We start from the raw sequence: 17732 nt of genomic DNA on the forward strand, positions 1-17732 counted from the left end.
GTGTGTGGGCGATTGATTGATTGAAATATTTATTAACAGTTTGCAGAATCGCAGTACAGTTCAAGCACAAACTCAATACAAAGACTGTTAACTGTGAGTGGACGACCCAATTAAGCATTACACTTGTTTACAACAGGGTCCACCATGTTCAATTCATCAAAACATTTAGAGACGTACAAATAGACACTTCAATGTAGTCAAAGAACAGAGCAGGAATTCATCATAATGGGGGGGGGGGGGATTCAGATTTTACGGGGGCCAATTTAAAATTGCAGCCGTCCGTACTCCGTAGGTGCCCTTTGAGAGCGGTTTTGAAGGAGTCAAGGGATTCACATGTCTTAATGACTGTTGGTAGGGCGTTCCACATTTTGGTGGCATAGGAGCGAAAATAATTTAGTCCCTTGTTTGTGCCGAATCTGGGTTGTACATGGTTTGTCAATGGTCAATGCAATGCTCAATCTCTGTAAAGCGCTTTGGATAAAGGCGCTATATATAAATGCAACTAATGGGGCTGTGTCCACTAGAGGTGTGTCACGATTCAATTAGATTACGATTCACAAGGTTTCGATTCTACGATGCATTGATTAATTGAACATGGTGGACCCTCTTGTAAACGAGTGTAGTGCTTAATTGGGTCGTCCACTCACAGTTAACAGCCTTTGTATTGAGTTTGTGCTTGAAATGTACAGTAATTCTGCAAACTGTTAATAAATATTTCAATCAAAAATCAATCAATCAATCAATGCATCACACTTTGCTTTATTACTGCAACATGGCACGTTTTGTATCAGTCAATATACAAGCAGTCAGATAATCCTGAGCAACATATTTTATTTAGAAACTGCTGTGTGTAGTCAATCGCTCTCCTGTCTCCTTTCCATACATGTCTTAACATTGAATACAATAATATAAATAATATGACGGGACAACGCTATGATCGGCCGAATCGTGATGCATTATTGATTATTATTAGAGCTGGGACTCGATTAAAACATTTAATCTAATTAATCAGAGGCTTTGCGATTAATTAATCTAGATTAATCGCATTTTAATCGCATATCATTATTTGACCCGAGAACAGTGAGAAAGCAATTTTTTCAAATGGATTTTGGTATACTAGTGAATCAATGAATAGTGAATACATAAGTTTAAGCAATAAAACATTGTTTTTGTAGTAATAGGGGTAATAATTCTTTATTGAATAATTGCACACAAATGTGCTGTAATCCACGCTACCATCGGATAGCCTTTTAAATCCTATTTCCAATCCACGGGAACAAGCAAAGTGATCTCAGCGGCTTCCCCCAGTCTGGTGAACTGTCTGCGGTTTCTGGTGGTGTTATTGTCTGAAGAGGACACGGACACTTGGTGCGCAGGTCCGTCTGAAAACTGTCCAGTGACAACGTTCCGCGGTGAAAAAAATAGTGCGATTAAAATGCGTAATTTTTTTTAATGCATTAATTTTTCTGTAGTTAATTAATCGCAATTAATCGCAATTAGTCCCGGCCCTAATTATTATATGATTATTTTTGACACCACTAGTGTCCACAGAGAACGCCTAGAGTCGGGCGGCGCCAGGTCTTCCACATACTTCTATAAAGACTGCTATATATAGTATTCCATGTATTCTGGATGATAAGTCATTTTTTTAAATGCTTGACTATCGGTTTCTGTATTGTTTCAGTTGAATCGATACAATTGTTTGGATACTGTGAAAACGCCTGGGCATCACATTTAGAACCATTCACCAACAATCAATATATATATTTCCCCAAAAATGAACAATAAGAACAATGGATTGTGAATATTATCTGTGTTCAGACGTGTGTGTGTTCGTGCATAAGTGAGTGCGTGCGTGCGCGCGTGCACAGGAAATATCCATTACCCTAAAGAAAACCCACCAGGAACTCGGTTAGAGAATAATGTTCTCTGGCAACAACAAAAAAAAACCCTAAGAAAACCACAACAACAGAAAAGCAAACAACATCCTTAAAGCACACAGCCTGCAGTGGGATGGAATAGATCTGTATTGGCACATAATACTCTATACTCTATTTCACACAAGTGTCCGTCCCCTTGCCAAGAACATAAACTTATTGGGGGGGGGGGGGGGGGGGGAATGCTGCAACACTTTTATCCCCTTTAGATCTCACGTCGAAATTTAAAAAAATGTCTTCGAAATCCTGACAGTTCTCTGAAAAACCTTATGTTTCTGTATCAGTGGTTCTCAAAAAAAGGCACATTTTCACGATTTTTCAAAAATAGCAGACCTACAAGTTCATAGCGCGGCACTCTGTGCCGCGCTATGAGCTTGTAGATCTGCTATTTTCCAATAGCTAAAGTATAACATAATGCTTAAAACACCAAAAGGGGTTCCCGTACGTACAGAATGGGTTATTGTTGTCTAGCTCCTCAAATCAGCCATGTGAAATGTTGCTGAGACAATGGCGTGAATAAGGCACATAAAGAAAAGACAGAGAGAGAGAAAGATAGATAAATAAAAAGCCTATTCTCTGCCTACTGTATGTACGGTAAGGCAGTGCCAACGCCGGTGCTGTCCTGTCCTGTCTGCCAGAACTGTTTACACAATGCATTCTTCACAAACCCACCATGCATGAATTGCAGTGGTGTTGTTGTTTCTGTTGACTAAAACTATGACAAGAGATGTTCGTCGACTACCAGGCTGAAAATGTGTTTTGACAGGCCTTGATGTCGTTGTAATGACATATTTTACACTTTGGTTGCATGCTGAAAATAGCAGATCTACAATCTCACAACGCGTCGCGCTGAGATATTGTATATCTGCTATTTTCAGCATGCAACCCAGCATAAAACTGGATCTCTTGTCCCAGTAGTCCCTTCCTAACATTTTAGTCTAGTTTTTATTTGTTGACGAAATTGTCAGTATATTTAGTCTTAGTTTTAGTCATCATAGATTCCTTTTTATTTAGTTTTTATTTAGTTTTAGTCAGTGAAAAAAGGTAGTCGACGAACATTTTTCGTCTTAGTTTTAGTCTACGAAAACAACACTGCTTCGGACGTGTGTAACAAGTGCAGCGTTTTTGCGGTGCTGGAGGCTCAGCGAAAAAGGGGAGTTTTTCGTTACCATTGTCGCAATGTTGCTTAATGCTCTGGGTGGATCTTTGTTGGTTGTAAAGTGTCTTGAGACAACTTGTTGTGATTTGACACTTTAATAAAATTGAATTGAATTGAATAAGAGATAAGAGGACAGCAATGATTATATAACACACGGATCATTCTTCATGTACTGAACATGACGTAGCTGCTGTCATGAAGAGAAGAAAAGAAAAAAGGTCCTTGTCGGGTTGTCACGACCGTGATTTAATTCACTGGGTCTCGGAAGGGATATGTCTTCCTCTGGTTTAGTCAAATGCAATATCTGGGCCTGAAAAAAATGTCTTCTGAATCCTGACAGTTTTCTGAAATACCTCATGTTTCTAGGACTACAGTATATCACTCAATATTTCATGTCAAGGACCCCAAAAAATAATCTGTAATTGGCCTCCAACCCCCATTTGGAAATATGCTGTTCCATAGGGACCTCCCCCCAGAAGCAAAGATTTGAGTTAAAAACGTTTGTTCTGAAAAAAATATATTCCAAAACTTTGAGGCACATTTTCACGATTTTTCAAAAAATAGCAGACCTACAAGCTCGTAGCGCGCCACTCGGTGGCGCACTATGAGCTTGTAGATCTGCTATTTTTCAATAGCTAAAGTAGAACAGAATGCTATAAACACCAAAAGGGGTTCTCGCCCAAAATGGGTTAACGTTGCCGGGAGTATTACGTGCCCAGTCTCCTGTCCTCCGTCTCCTGTCTGAGACAATGTCAGACTACCCCGGCTGGCTCGTCTCATCACCGTCTCTCTCTGTGAGATCTTCAACCGATAGAACCCGAGAATTAATTAAAACAGTTTCAATGTTGAACAAAAAGTCCTGGAAATCATTCCCCCGCATTAATGACCACCCAAGGAAGGGCTTCTGCATGGAGCTCGTTCCAATCAAATGGAGCACTGTCTGTCTGACAGAGAATGCTGCTCGGCCTGTGGCTTTGTGTTAGCAAATTGGAACCTTGAGGTCTTAATGGGTTAACATATACTTACGTACGTACATACATACATACACACACACACACACACACACACACACACACACACACACACACACACACACACACACACACACACACACACACACACACACACACACACACACACACACACACACACACACACACACACACACACACATTTCAATTTCTTTATTTGAGTCCACATTTATAAAATACATTATCAAGGACACAAATATTTTCAGTTGCTTCTGATATACTATGCACTCGAAACATCACGTGTCTCAGTGCCAAACAAGCCCTAAATGTACAGAATATAGGCAAACACATGAACTTATTCACAGCCAACATTGGGCACTTCAGTCTGTCATATATATAGTCACACACACACACACACACACACACACACACACACACACACACACACACACACACACACACACACACACACACATACATTATAATAGGGCTGCAACTAACGATTATTTTCATAAACGATTAATCGACTAATCGGAATATGACACTTATTTACCTATCACCTTAAAATATATATTTTAGGTTATTTTAGACATGTTCTAACTAACAAAAAATATAATTAATTCAAAAAATAATTTGATTAGCTGCTGATTAGGCTGCTATTCAAATAAAAGACAAACTAAATTAAAATCAATTAAAGCAACTCATGGTGTCTTTAGGCTTATTCTGACTGCATACATTTGATTATAAAATACTTAGCTTGTAGATCAGCTATTTTCAGCATGCAACCAAGTGTAAAATGACTTACGTATACTGGATCTGTTGTCCACTAGTCCCTTCCTAACATTTTAGTCTAGTTATTATTTGTAGACGAAATTGTCAGTATATTTAGTTTTAGTCACCATAGCATAGTTTTAATTTAGTTTCCATTTAGTTTTCTTCAGTGGAAAAAGGTAGTCGACGAACATTTTTCGTCTTAGTTTTAGTCGACGAAAACAACACTGATTTGGACATATGAGGTTTCCAGGCGGCAGCGCCGCTACACAACAGGCGTTGACAACAAGCCCGTTCCGGTCTGTTCAGAGTGTTCTTTAGCCTCTGTGCGTGCCTTGATGGGAGCCAGGGACATTTTCCATCTCGGCCAGAGATATTGAAAAGAAGAACAAACATAGGATTGGACGTGAACGGGCGTCATCCTCCTCCACCATATGGAGCCGTGCATCATATCGCCTTAGCTGGATCTTATCCCATGTCCTCCTCCCCCTCAATCCACACGCTGCTGTAATGAAAGCATTTGTCACGAAGCCGCAGCGAGGCAGCGGAAAAGACGGATGAATACATGTCAGCATTGTTCATCCAAATGCATCCTAATAGCACGCGTTGGAGATATGTGATGTGTTGCATTTGTTTTGCTTTCCCTTCATGTTTTTTTCATCTCGTGGATGGATGTATGGATGTCGTCTTATTTGTTTTCCCCCGGGAATGGTTGTTGTGTGTACGTGTCTCAGTTGTTGCCTTGTTGTTGTCGCTGTTGTTTGTTCACTGTGTGTTTGTGATAAACTAAAGTGAGAGATTGTTTTGTAAAAAGATGGTATACCTTCCTTTGGCCCGCCTGCCTGATTATTATTACTGTAACATGGAAATGGTTTACGAGCAGATGAATAATGCAAACGGAGCATGTGGCAAGGGGATGATGCGCTTGGATATTGTTGTTTGGCAGAAGCACAACGTTTTTAGATTTTTGTCCATCATTTCTTTTCTGAATTACTTATTATTATTATTCATAGTTTACCTTCGCAATCGCTGGATTTTTCTAGTGTAGTGTTTTGATTCTGCTTTTCTTTATTGTCTTTTTTTTATATACAGTATCAAACGTTTTTTTCATACAGATCGGCTTTGTACTGTACGTCAACACAAAAAGCTTGAAATCCCATTATTATAATTGTGATTCACAAAATGCTAGAGCACTTGGGACAGCCTGAATTACATTTGTACAGTAGTTTGTTGTTTTTCTTTTGTCATATTATCACCTGCATTCGTAATTCTGAACCATTGGCCACCGGCGTTGTTTTCAAGTGAGCTATTTTATTTTTTGAATCCCAGTAATAGTCAGTAGTCGACTCAGCACTCCCAAGTCCTTCTGGTATACTTTTAATTAATATATGCACGAACAGTCAACTTTCACTGTTAATCTCTGTGAGCCGTGCATACGATATCAACAACAGTTGTACCAAAGTGCTTTAGAAATAAAATATAAAAAAACCACAACTTCATTTTAAAACAAGCAACATACAGTGTCACTTTCAACATCAAAAGCAACTCATACTACTGTATGCTTGGAATTTAAATGCCAATGCTCAAGAAGATAAGTCTTGAGGCGTGATTTAAACGCCCCGTGGTGGCCTTGTCTTATGTACAGAGGAGCTGCCACTGCAAAAAGCTCGGTTTCCTCTGAGGTTTTTTGGCACCACCAGGAGAAGCTGGTATATCCGGCAAAAAGCTGCATTAATCAGGGCGGTTGTGGTTCAGGAGTAGGGCAACATGCCGAGGAGGCATGTTTGGCACAAAATGTGCCAAAAAGTGCCAAGCCGACCCTCAACATAACAATTTCTCATCGGCTTCAAACTATTTTCACTGTTCGTCCTCACAAACAGTGAAAATAGTTGATCTGCATGAGGAATAGCAGCGGTCTCGTCGGGAGGAGAGGGGGCAGCACAGATATCCAAAGAGTAGAGCAACCAAATGGTCAGCTATACGGCCCTGCTATAGCTCGCCACCATTGGTTTATTGAATGTGGAAAGTGAACCCCTTTTTGTGTTAGCATTATGTTATGCTTTAGCTATTGAAAAATAGCAGACCTACAAGCTCATAGTGTGCCACCGAGTGGCGCGCTACGAGCTTGTAGGTCTGCTATTTTAGAAAGATCTTGAAAATGTGGTGAAAATTTGGAATATATTTTTTTATAATAACGTTTTTAACTCAAATCTTTGCTTCTGGGGGGTGGTCCTTGGAACAACATATTTTCAGATGGGGGTCGGTGGTCAATTACATATATTTTTTGGGGTCCTTGACATGAAATATTGAGCACCACTGATACAGAAACATGAGGTTTTTCAGAAAAAAACACATTTTAACCCATTTTGGGCGGGAACCCCATTTGGTGTTAGCATTATGTTATACTTTAGCTATTGAAAAATAGCAGATCTACAAGCTCATAGCGCGCCACCGAGTGGCGCGCTATGAGCTTGTAGATCTGCTATTTTTGAAATATGGAAGAACGACTGACATTAGAAACATAGCTTTTTCAGGAAACTTCTCAGGATGTAGAAGACATTTTTAGAATCTGATCTCAGGTCAAAATTAGAAAAGCACTATGAAAATGCAATCCGTTATCATTACATACAGACTGAGCGTGCTGGTTTGTGTTCTCTTCCTCTGTCCTGTGTGTGAATCCAGCGGGTTCCACGTTCTTGGGCCCGGACGGGGACTCTGGGACGGAGGCCGACAGCGAGCCTCAGCTGGCCTTTTACACCGACCCCAACCGCAGCCGGCGCCGCAGTCGAGGTATGAGAAACGGTAACGCCAACAGCGCGTGGGGCTCCGGGGGTAAGGACGAGAAATACTCCTTTAATACGCCTAAACACCTCCATGATCTCATCGCCGTAACACACCTAAACACATCCATGATCTCATCGCCGCAACACATCCATGATCTCATCGCCGTAACACACCTAAACACATCCATGATCTCATCGCCGTAACACACCTAAACACATCCATGATCTCATCACCGTAACACACCTAAACACATCCATGATCTCATCGCCGTAACACACCTAAACACATCCATGATCTCATCGCCGTAACACACCTAAACACATCCATGATCTCATCGCCGTAACACACCTAACACATCCATGATCTCATCGCCGTAACACACCTAAACACATCCATGATCTCATCGCCGTAACACACCTAACACATCCATGATCTCATCACCGTAACACACCTAAACACATCCATGATCTCATCACCGTAACACACCTAAACACATCCATGATCTCATCACCGTAACACACCTAAACACATCCATGATCTCATCACCGTAACACACCTAAACACATCCATGATCTCATCACCGTAACACACCTAAACACATCCATGATCTCATCACCGTAACACGCCTAACACATCCATGATCTCATATCGCCGTAACACACCTAACACATCCATGATCTCATCGCCGTAACACACCTAACACATCCATGATCTCATCGCCGTAACACACCTAAACACATCCATGATCTCATCGCCGTAACACACCTAAACACATCCATGATCTCAACGCCGTAACACACCTAACACATCCATGATCTCATCGCCGTAACACACCTAAACACATCCATGATCTCATCGCCGTAACACACCTAAACACATCCATGATCTCATCGCCGTAACACACCTAAACACATCCATGATCTCATCGCCGTAACACACCTAAACACATCCATGATCTCATCGCCGTAACACACCTAACACATCCATGATCTCATCGCCGTAACACACCTAAACACATCCATGATCTCATCGCCGTAACACACCTAAACACATACATGATCTCATCGCCGTAACACACCTAACACATCCATGATCTAATCACCGTAACACACCTAACACATCCATGATCTAATCACCGTAACACACCTAAACACATACATGATCTCATCGCCGTAACACACCTAAACACATCCATGATCTCATCACCATAACACACCTAAACACATCCATGATCTCATCACCGTAACACACCTAAACACATCCATGATCTCATCGCCGTAACACACCTAAACACATCCATGATCTCATCGCTGTAACACACCTAAACACATCCATGATCTCATCGCCGTAACACACCTAAACACATCCATGATCTCATCGCCGTAACACACCTAACACATCCATGATCTCATCGCCGTAACACACCTAAACACATCCATGATCTCATCGCCGTAACACACCTAACACATCCATGATCTCATCGCCGTAACACACCTAAACACATCCATGATCTCATTGCCGTAACACACCTAAACACATCCATGATCTCATCACCGTAACACACCTAAACACAAACATGATCTCATCGCCGTAACACACCTAAACACATCCATGATCTCATCGCCGTGACACACCTAAACACATCCATGATCTCATCGCCGTAACACACCTAAACACATCCATGATCTCATCGCCGTGACACACCTAAACACATCCATGATCTCATCACCATAACACACCTAAACACATCCATGATCTCATCGCCATAACACACCTAAACACATCCATGATCTCATCGGCGTAACACACCTAACACATCCATGATCTCATCACCGTAACACACCTTAACACATCCATGATCTCATCACTGTAACACACCTAACATATCCATGATCTCATCGCCGTAACACACCTTAACACATCCATGATCTCATCACCGTAACACACCTAACACATCCATGATCTCATCGCCGTAAAACACGTAAACACATCCATGATCTCATCGCCGTAACACACCTAAACACATTCATGATCTCATCACCGTAACACACCTAAACACATCCATGATCTCATCACCGTAACACACCTAAACACATCCATGATCTCATCGCCGTAACACACCTAACACATCCATGATCTCATCGCCGTAACACACCTAAACACATCCATGATCTCATCGCCGTAACACACCTAACACATCCATGATCTCATCACCGTAACACACCTAAACACATCCATGATATCATCGCCGTAACACACCTAAACACATCCATGATATCATCGCCGTAACACACCTAAACACATCCATGATATCATCGCCGTAACACACCTAAACACATCCATGATCTCATCGCCGTAACACACCTAAACACATCCATGATCTCATCACCGTAACACACCTAAACACATCCATGATCTCATCGCCGTAACACACCTAAACACATCCATGATCTCATCACCGTAACACACCTAAACACATCCATGATCTCATCGCCGTAACACACCTAAACACATCCATGATCTCATCACCGTAACACACCTAAACACATCCATGATCTCATCGCCGTAACACACCTAAACACATCCATGATCTCATCACCGTAACACACCTAAACACATCCATGATCTCATCGCCGTAACACACCTAAACACATCCATGATCTCATCACCGTAACACACCTAAACACATCCATGATCTCATCACCGTAACACACCTAAACACATCCATGATCTCATCACCGTAACACGCCTAACACATCCATGATCTCATCACCGTAACACACCTAAACACATCCATGATCTCATCACCGTAACACACCTAACACATCCATGATCTCATCGCCGTAACACACCTAACACATCCATGATCTCATCACCGTAACACACCTAAACACATCCATGATCTCATCGCTGTAACACACCTAAACACATCCATGATCTCATCACCGTAACACACCTAACACATCCATGATCTCATCACCGTAACACACCTAACACATCCATGATCTCATCGCTGTAACACACCTAAACACATCCATGATCTCATCGCCGTAACACACCTAAACACATCCATGATCTCATCGCCGTAACACACCTAAACACATCCATGATCTCATCGCCGTAACACACCTAACACATCCATGATCTCATCGCCGTAACACACCTAACACATCCATGATCTCATCACCGTAACACACCTAACACATCCATGATCTCATCGCCGTAACACACCTAACACATCCATGATCTCATCGCCGTAACACACCTAACACATCCATGATCTCATCACCGTAACACACCTAACACATCCATGATCTCATCGCCGTAACACACCTAAACACATCCATGATCTCATCGCCGTAACACACCTAAACACATCCATGATCTCATCGCCGTAACACACCTAACCACATCCATGATGTCATCGCCGTAACACGCCTAACACATCCATGATCTCATCGCCGTAACACACCTAAACACATCCATGATCTCATCGCCGTAACACACCTAAACACATCCATGATCTCATCACCGTAACACACCTAAACACATCCATGATCTCATCACCGTAACACACCTAAACACATCCATGATCTCATCACCGTAACACACCTAAACACATCCATGATCTCATCGCCGTAACACACCTAACACATCCATGATCTCATCACCGTAACACACCTAAACACATCCATGATCTCATCACCGTAACACGCCTAACACATCCATGATCTCATCACCGTAACACACCTAAACACATCCATGATCTCATCACCGTAACACACCTAACACATCCATGATCTCATCACCGTAACACACCTAACACATCCATGATCTCATCGCCGTAACACACCTAAACACATCCATGATCTCATCACCGTAACACACCTAAACACATCCATGATCTCATCGCCGTAACACACCTAAACACATCCATGATCTCATCACCGTAACACACCTAACACATCCATGATCTCATCGCCGTAACACACCTAACACATCCATGATCTCATGGCCGTAACACACCTAAACACATCCATGATCTCATCGCCGTAACACACCTAAACACATCCATGATCTCATGGCCGTAACACACCTAAACACATCCATGATCTCATCAATGCCATGACGCAAACCTCCGTAACACACCTAACACATACATGATCTCATGGCCGTAACACACCTAACACATCCATGATCTCATCGCCGTAACACACCTAAACACATCCATGATCTCCTCGCCGCCGTGACGCAAACCTCCTTTAACACGCCTAACACATCCATGATCTCATCGCCGTAACACGCCTAACACATCCATGATCTCATCGCCGTAACACACCTAAACACATCCATGATCTCATCGCCGTAACACACCTAACACATCCATGATCTCATCACCGTAACACGCCTAAACACATCCATGATCTCATCGCCGTAACACGCCTAACACATCCATGATCTCATCGCCGTAACACACCTAAACACATCCATGATCTCATCACCGTAACACACCTAAACACATCCATGATCTCATCACCGTAACACACATAAACACATCCATGATCTCATCGCCGTAACACACCTAAACACATCCATGATCTCATCACCGTAACACACCTAAACACATCCATGATCTCATCACCGTAACACACATAAACACATCCATGATCTCATCGCTGTAACACACCTAAACACATCCATGATCTCATCACCGTAACACACCTAAACACATCCATGATCTCATCACCGTAACACACCTAAACACATCCATGATCTCATCGCTGTAACACACCTAACACATCCATGATCTCATCGCCGTAACACACCTAAACACATCCATGATCTCATCGCTGTAACACACCTAACACATCCATGATCTCATCACCGTAACACACCTAACACATCCATGATCTCATCGCCGTAACACACCTAAACACATCCATGATCTCATCGCCGCCATGACGCAAACCTCCTTTAACACACCTAAACACATCCATGATCTCATCGCCAACGTGACACAAACCTCCGTAACACACCTAACACATCCATGATCTCATCGCCGTAACACACCTAAACACATCCATGATATCATCGCCGTAACACACCTAAACACATCCATGATCTCATCGCCGTAACACACCTAAACACATCCATGATCTCATCGCCATAACACACCTAAACACATCCATGATCTCATCGCCGTAACACACCTAACACATCCATGATCTCATCACCGTAACACACCTAACACATCCATGATCTCATCGCCGTAACACACCTAAACACATCCATGATCTCATCGCCGTAACACACCTAACACATCCATGATCTCATCACCGTAACACGCCTAAACACATCCATGATCTCATCACCGTAACACACCTAACACATCCATGATCTCATCGCCGTAACACACCTAAACACATCCATGATCTCATCGCCGTAACACACCTAACACATCCATGATCTCATCGCCGCCGTGACGCAAACCTCCTTTAACACACCTAAACACATCCATGATCTCATCACCGTAACACACCTAAACACATCCATGATCTCATCGCCGTAACACACCTAAACACATCCATGATCTTCTCATCGCCGTAACACACCTAACACATCCATGATCTTCTCATCGCCATGACGCATGATATGACTCACATGATGACAAACTAAATTAATAAAGCACATATGTGACTACATTTGACTGAGGGACTGCCATTGGATCTTTTTGAATCTTCGTGTTTTTCACGTCATATGAAAGCAGGGAATCATAGCTTCGAATTGACATATTGGTTGTTCAGTTTGACCCACCAGTTTTGGAGATATGGCTTATAGAGTAATGTGTTGCAGTTGAGAAAACAGGCTTGAAAGGTTCACTTCTGTGGTCTCTAGCATTACACCTAGCTACATGTTTAAGCATTTATTTCATATTTACATGTCTTCTGTGGTCTCTAACATTACACCTAGCTACATGTTTAAGCATTTATTTCATATTTACATGTCTTCTGTGGTCTCTAACATTACACCTAGCTACATGTTTAAGCATTTATTTCATATTTACATGTCTTCTGTGGTCTCTAACATTACACCTAGCTACATGTTTAAGCATTTATTTCATATTTACATGTCTTCTGTGGTCTCTAACATTACACCTATAGCTACATGTTTAAGCATTTATTTCATATTTACATGTCTTCTGTGGTCTCTAACATTACACCTAGCTACATGTTTATGCATTTATTTCATATTTGCATGTCGATTTCAGCTCTGACACTTATTGCAGACATGCTCTAGTATGTGAAGAGTCTGCCTGTGCTATAAACAGAGTTTTTCTCCTCTGGTGAAAAGATGGAATTTGCGCGATGGCAGTCTCTCTAAATCAAGGTACTTTATTTAGAAAAGTTAAAAAACAGCTGTTAAACCTTTCTAATTAAAGTACTTTGATTTGTATCATTCCAGCATGACTGTACCTGCCTCATCCCGTGGAGCTGTGTGATGTACTGTCTATGGACCTGTGCACACAACACATGTTTATCCCATTCTGACCTGAGATCAGATTCATAACGAGGTTTCCACAGGACACACACTGGGTCTGATGAACCCATTCTGACCTGAGATCAGATTCTAAAAAAATGTCAGTCGTTCTTCGATTTTTCAAAAAATAGCAGACCTACAAGCTCGTATCGCGCCACTCGGTGGCGCGATATGAGCTTGTAGATCTGCTATACAGTTGCCCCCCCCACCCCCCCCCCCCCACCCCCCCCCAGGAGTGTAAGTAACACCTTCCATTAGAGAGGAGGGTTGTAAAAATAGAATAAACAAACAAAAAACAAAAAAAAACCCAGTTTGCACATCTGCCTTATTTGAAGCCCCTGCCGTGATCAAAGAGAAACGATGATTCCAGGAGACATTACAAAATAATAAAATAAATAATAATAACATAATGTTATGACAGCCTGTCCTCAACATAGTCTGGTACCCGGAGGGATTGTTATTTTCAGTGAAATAAGCCCTGATTTATATATTGTCATAATGAACGCGTCGTCGTGGAGCAAAATTGTCTATAGAATCTAGGAATGCATCGTGGATATGTGATCATGTCGCGTTGTTGTGAGCTTGTAGATCAGCCTTTTATTTTGTCGTACGACGGAGGAGCATTAATCGTGGCTTCACCGACTCGACAGACGCTGAAGTTTCCGTCGAGCAGGATTCAGCTCAGCGGTGAGAGTATAGTTGTCATGCATATATATAGGAACGCTCAACGATTTAACCCATTTAGGCCTGACGTCGACATTTAAAAAAATGTCTTCTAAATCATGACAGTTTTCTGAAATAGGCTAGCTCATGTTTCTATATCAGTGGTGCTCAATATTTCATGAGAAGGACCCCACAAATTATATGTAATTGGCCGCCGACCCCCATCTGAAAATATGTTGTTCCAGGAACGTTCCAAAACGTAAGAATACGCATTCAAAGATTTGCGTCCACATTTTCTAGCTTTTTTCTAAAATAGCAGATCTACAAGCTCATAGCACGGCACTCTATGAGCTTGTAGATCTGCTATTTTTCAATAGCTAAAGTATAACATAATGCTTAAAACACCAACAATGAGGTTCTCGCCCAGAATGGGTTAACTTAAATGACCCTGTCATCTGCACAACGTGATCAACAACATGTTATATCAGCTTAACGTTTCAAAGTTTACCCTTTGGGGATTTCATTCCTCCCACGAATCAAAGAATTCAGTCAGATTCGTTTAGAAAGAGACAAATTAATCCAGAGGGATCGAGACAGTATACGCATGAGGCTAATTAGAAAACAGTGACACTCACTGGCTATTTTCATTGTGTGTGTGTGTGTTTTTTTTTTTAGATTAGATTCGATTCAATTTATTGTCACTGTACAGAGTATACAAATACTTAGACAAGTATTTGTGCATATACTGTTCTGTTTGTACATTATGTGCATGTGTGGGTATGCATGCATTCATTCTGTGTGTATGCAGTGCATATTATGTTTGTTGCAGTGCACGCATGTACTTTTTAAATGTATGATGGGGTGTGCGTACGTGCGTGTGCCCCTGCGTTTGTGTCTGTGGTTACGTGGTGACTTTGACAGTAAATATAGATTCAGTTTTAGTTTCAGTCGACTAAATATCGGAAAGGTTTTAGTCAATTTAGTCAACAAACTATGTATATGGCTGATTTATACTCAGCTGTGCGCCGAAAATAGCCGATCTACAAGCTCACAACGTGGTGCGATGCAACATGTTGTGAGCTTGTAGATCGGTTATTTTTGGAGAGTGACACCTGCACACTATCCTAGAATGAAATGACTTGTCTTTTAGTTCTACTGGATCTCTTCTCCACTAGTCCCTCCATAACATTTAGTTCTACTGGATCTCTTCTCCACTAGTCCCTCCATAACATTTAGTTCTACTGGATCTCTTCTCCACTAGTCCCTCCATAACATTTAGTTCTACTGGATCTCTTCTCCACTAGTCCCTCCATAACATTTAGTTCTACTGGATCTCTTCTCCACTAGTCCCTCCATAACATTTAGTTCTACTGGATCTCTTCTCCACTAGTCCCTCCATAACATTTAGTTCTACTGGATCTCTTCTCCACTAGTCCCTCCCTGACATTTAGTTCTACTGGATCTCTTCTCCACTAGTCCCTCCATAACATTTAGTTCTACTGGATCTCTTCTCCACTAGTCCCTCCATAACATTTAGTTCTACTGGATCTCTTCTCCACTAGTCCCTCCCTGACATTTAGTTCTACTGGATCTCTTCTCCACTAGTCCCTCCCTGACATTTAGTTCTACTGGATCTCTTCTCCACTAGTCCCTCCATAACATTTAGTTCTACTGGATCTCTTCTCCACTAGTCCCTCCATAACATTTAGTTCTACTGGATCTCTTCTCCACTAGTCCCTCCATAACATTTAGTTCTACTGGATCTCTTCTCCACTAGTCCCTCCATAACATTTAGTTCTACTGGATCTCTTCTCCACTAGTCCCTCCATAACATTTAGTTCTACTGGATCTCTTCTCCACTAGTCCCTCCATAACATTTAGTTCTACTGGATCTCTTCTCCACTAGTCCCTCCCTAACAGTTAGTTCTACTGGATCTCTTCTCCACTAGTCCCTCCCTAACAGTTAGTTCTACTGGATCTCTTCTCCACTATAGTCCCTCTCTGACATTTTAGTATAGTTTTTATTTGTTGACGATGTATTAGTTTAGTCATCATAGCTTTCATTTTCATGATTTTTTTTTGCTTTGTTTCAGTCAGTGGAAAAAGGTCGTTGAGGAACATTGTTCTTGTTCGTCACAGTTTTAGTCACAGTTTTAGTCGTTGTAATCAGCGCGGCTTAGTTTGATGGTCAGAGCACAGCTGAGCCTTTCACCGTCTGTTGTCTTTCACTTTCAATCAAAGGGCCGACAGTTTGTCGATGTGGCGTTGCTCTAAGTCAAATATCTCAAACGCTCGGCCTGTATATATGTTATGCTATAGTCGACTATAAAGGCTAAACTCACACGTCGAATCGAATGTCAAAACGGCTCGTATTCATTTGAGTGACGGCCGGTCTCTTGACACGGTCAACGTGATTGGCACGTAGGGATTTAAATCCCCTCGTTCTAAAACCGGGCCAGCAGGAATCCAGGTGACGAGCGAGCACTGCATCAGGGCTGGGAACGAACCAACGGACCCTGAAGGCTTCCACGCTTTGAAATGTGATACTATGGAAAGGGATTTGGGCCTGTTTGACTTCCACAGTGTTGTTTTTGGCAGCAAAATTTGATTTAAGTTTTAGTCAAATACACTTTTGAATAGTTTTCATATAGTTTGTCACATTTTAGTCACCTGGAATGCCATTCCATTAGTTGTTAGTCTAGTTTTAGTCGACTAAATGTCATGCGATTTTAGTCGACTAAATCTACAGTTGTTTTTTTTTGTCGACTAAAATGTATTTTGGCGGGCCTTGATGACTCTGTTTTTACACCTACTGAAAATAGCCGATCCACAAGCTCACAATGCGTCGCAGCGTGACACGTTGTGAGCTTGTAGATCAGCTATTTTCAGCATGCAAACCAAGTGTAAAAT

At 41.7% G+C, this 17732-nt stretch overlaps 1 protein-coding gene across 1 annotated transcript in view; it reads left to right on the forward strand.

Annotated features, from left to right (window-relative positions):
- astn1 (astrotactin 1) overlaps positions 1–17732 on the forward strand; it is a gene marked incomplete at both ends in the record, with an annotated part of 516901 nt that overhangs the window by 188094 nt on the left and 311075 nt on the right. Inside the window, 1 exon segment of the mRNA XM_083781951.1 lies at positions 7521–7670. Within this exon segment, the coding sequence (XP_083638077.1) occupies positions 7521–7670 (150 nt within the window).

The sequence above is a fragment of the Protomyctophum parallelum genome, assembly GCF_964188405.1.
Source record: "Protomyctophum parallelum genome assembly, chromosome: 14".
Lineage (NCBI taxonomy): Eukaryota > Metazoa > Chordata > Actinopteri > Myctophiformes > Myctophidae > Protomyctophum > Protomyctophum parallelum.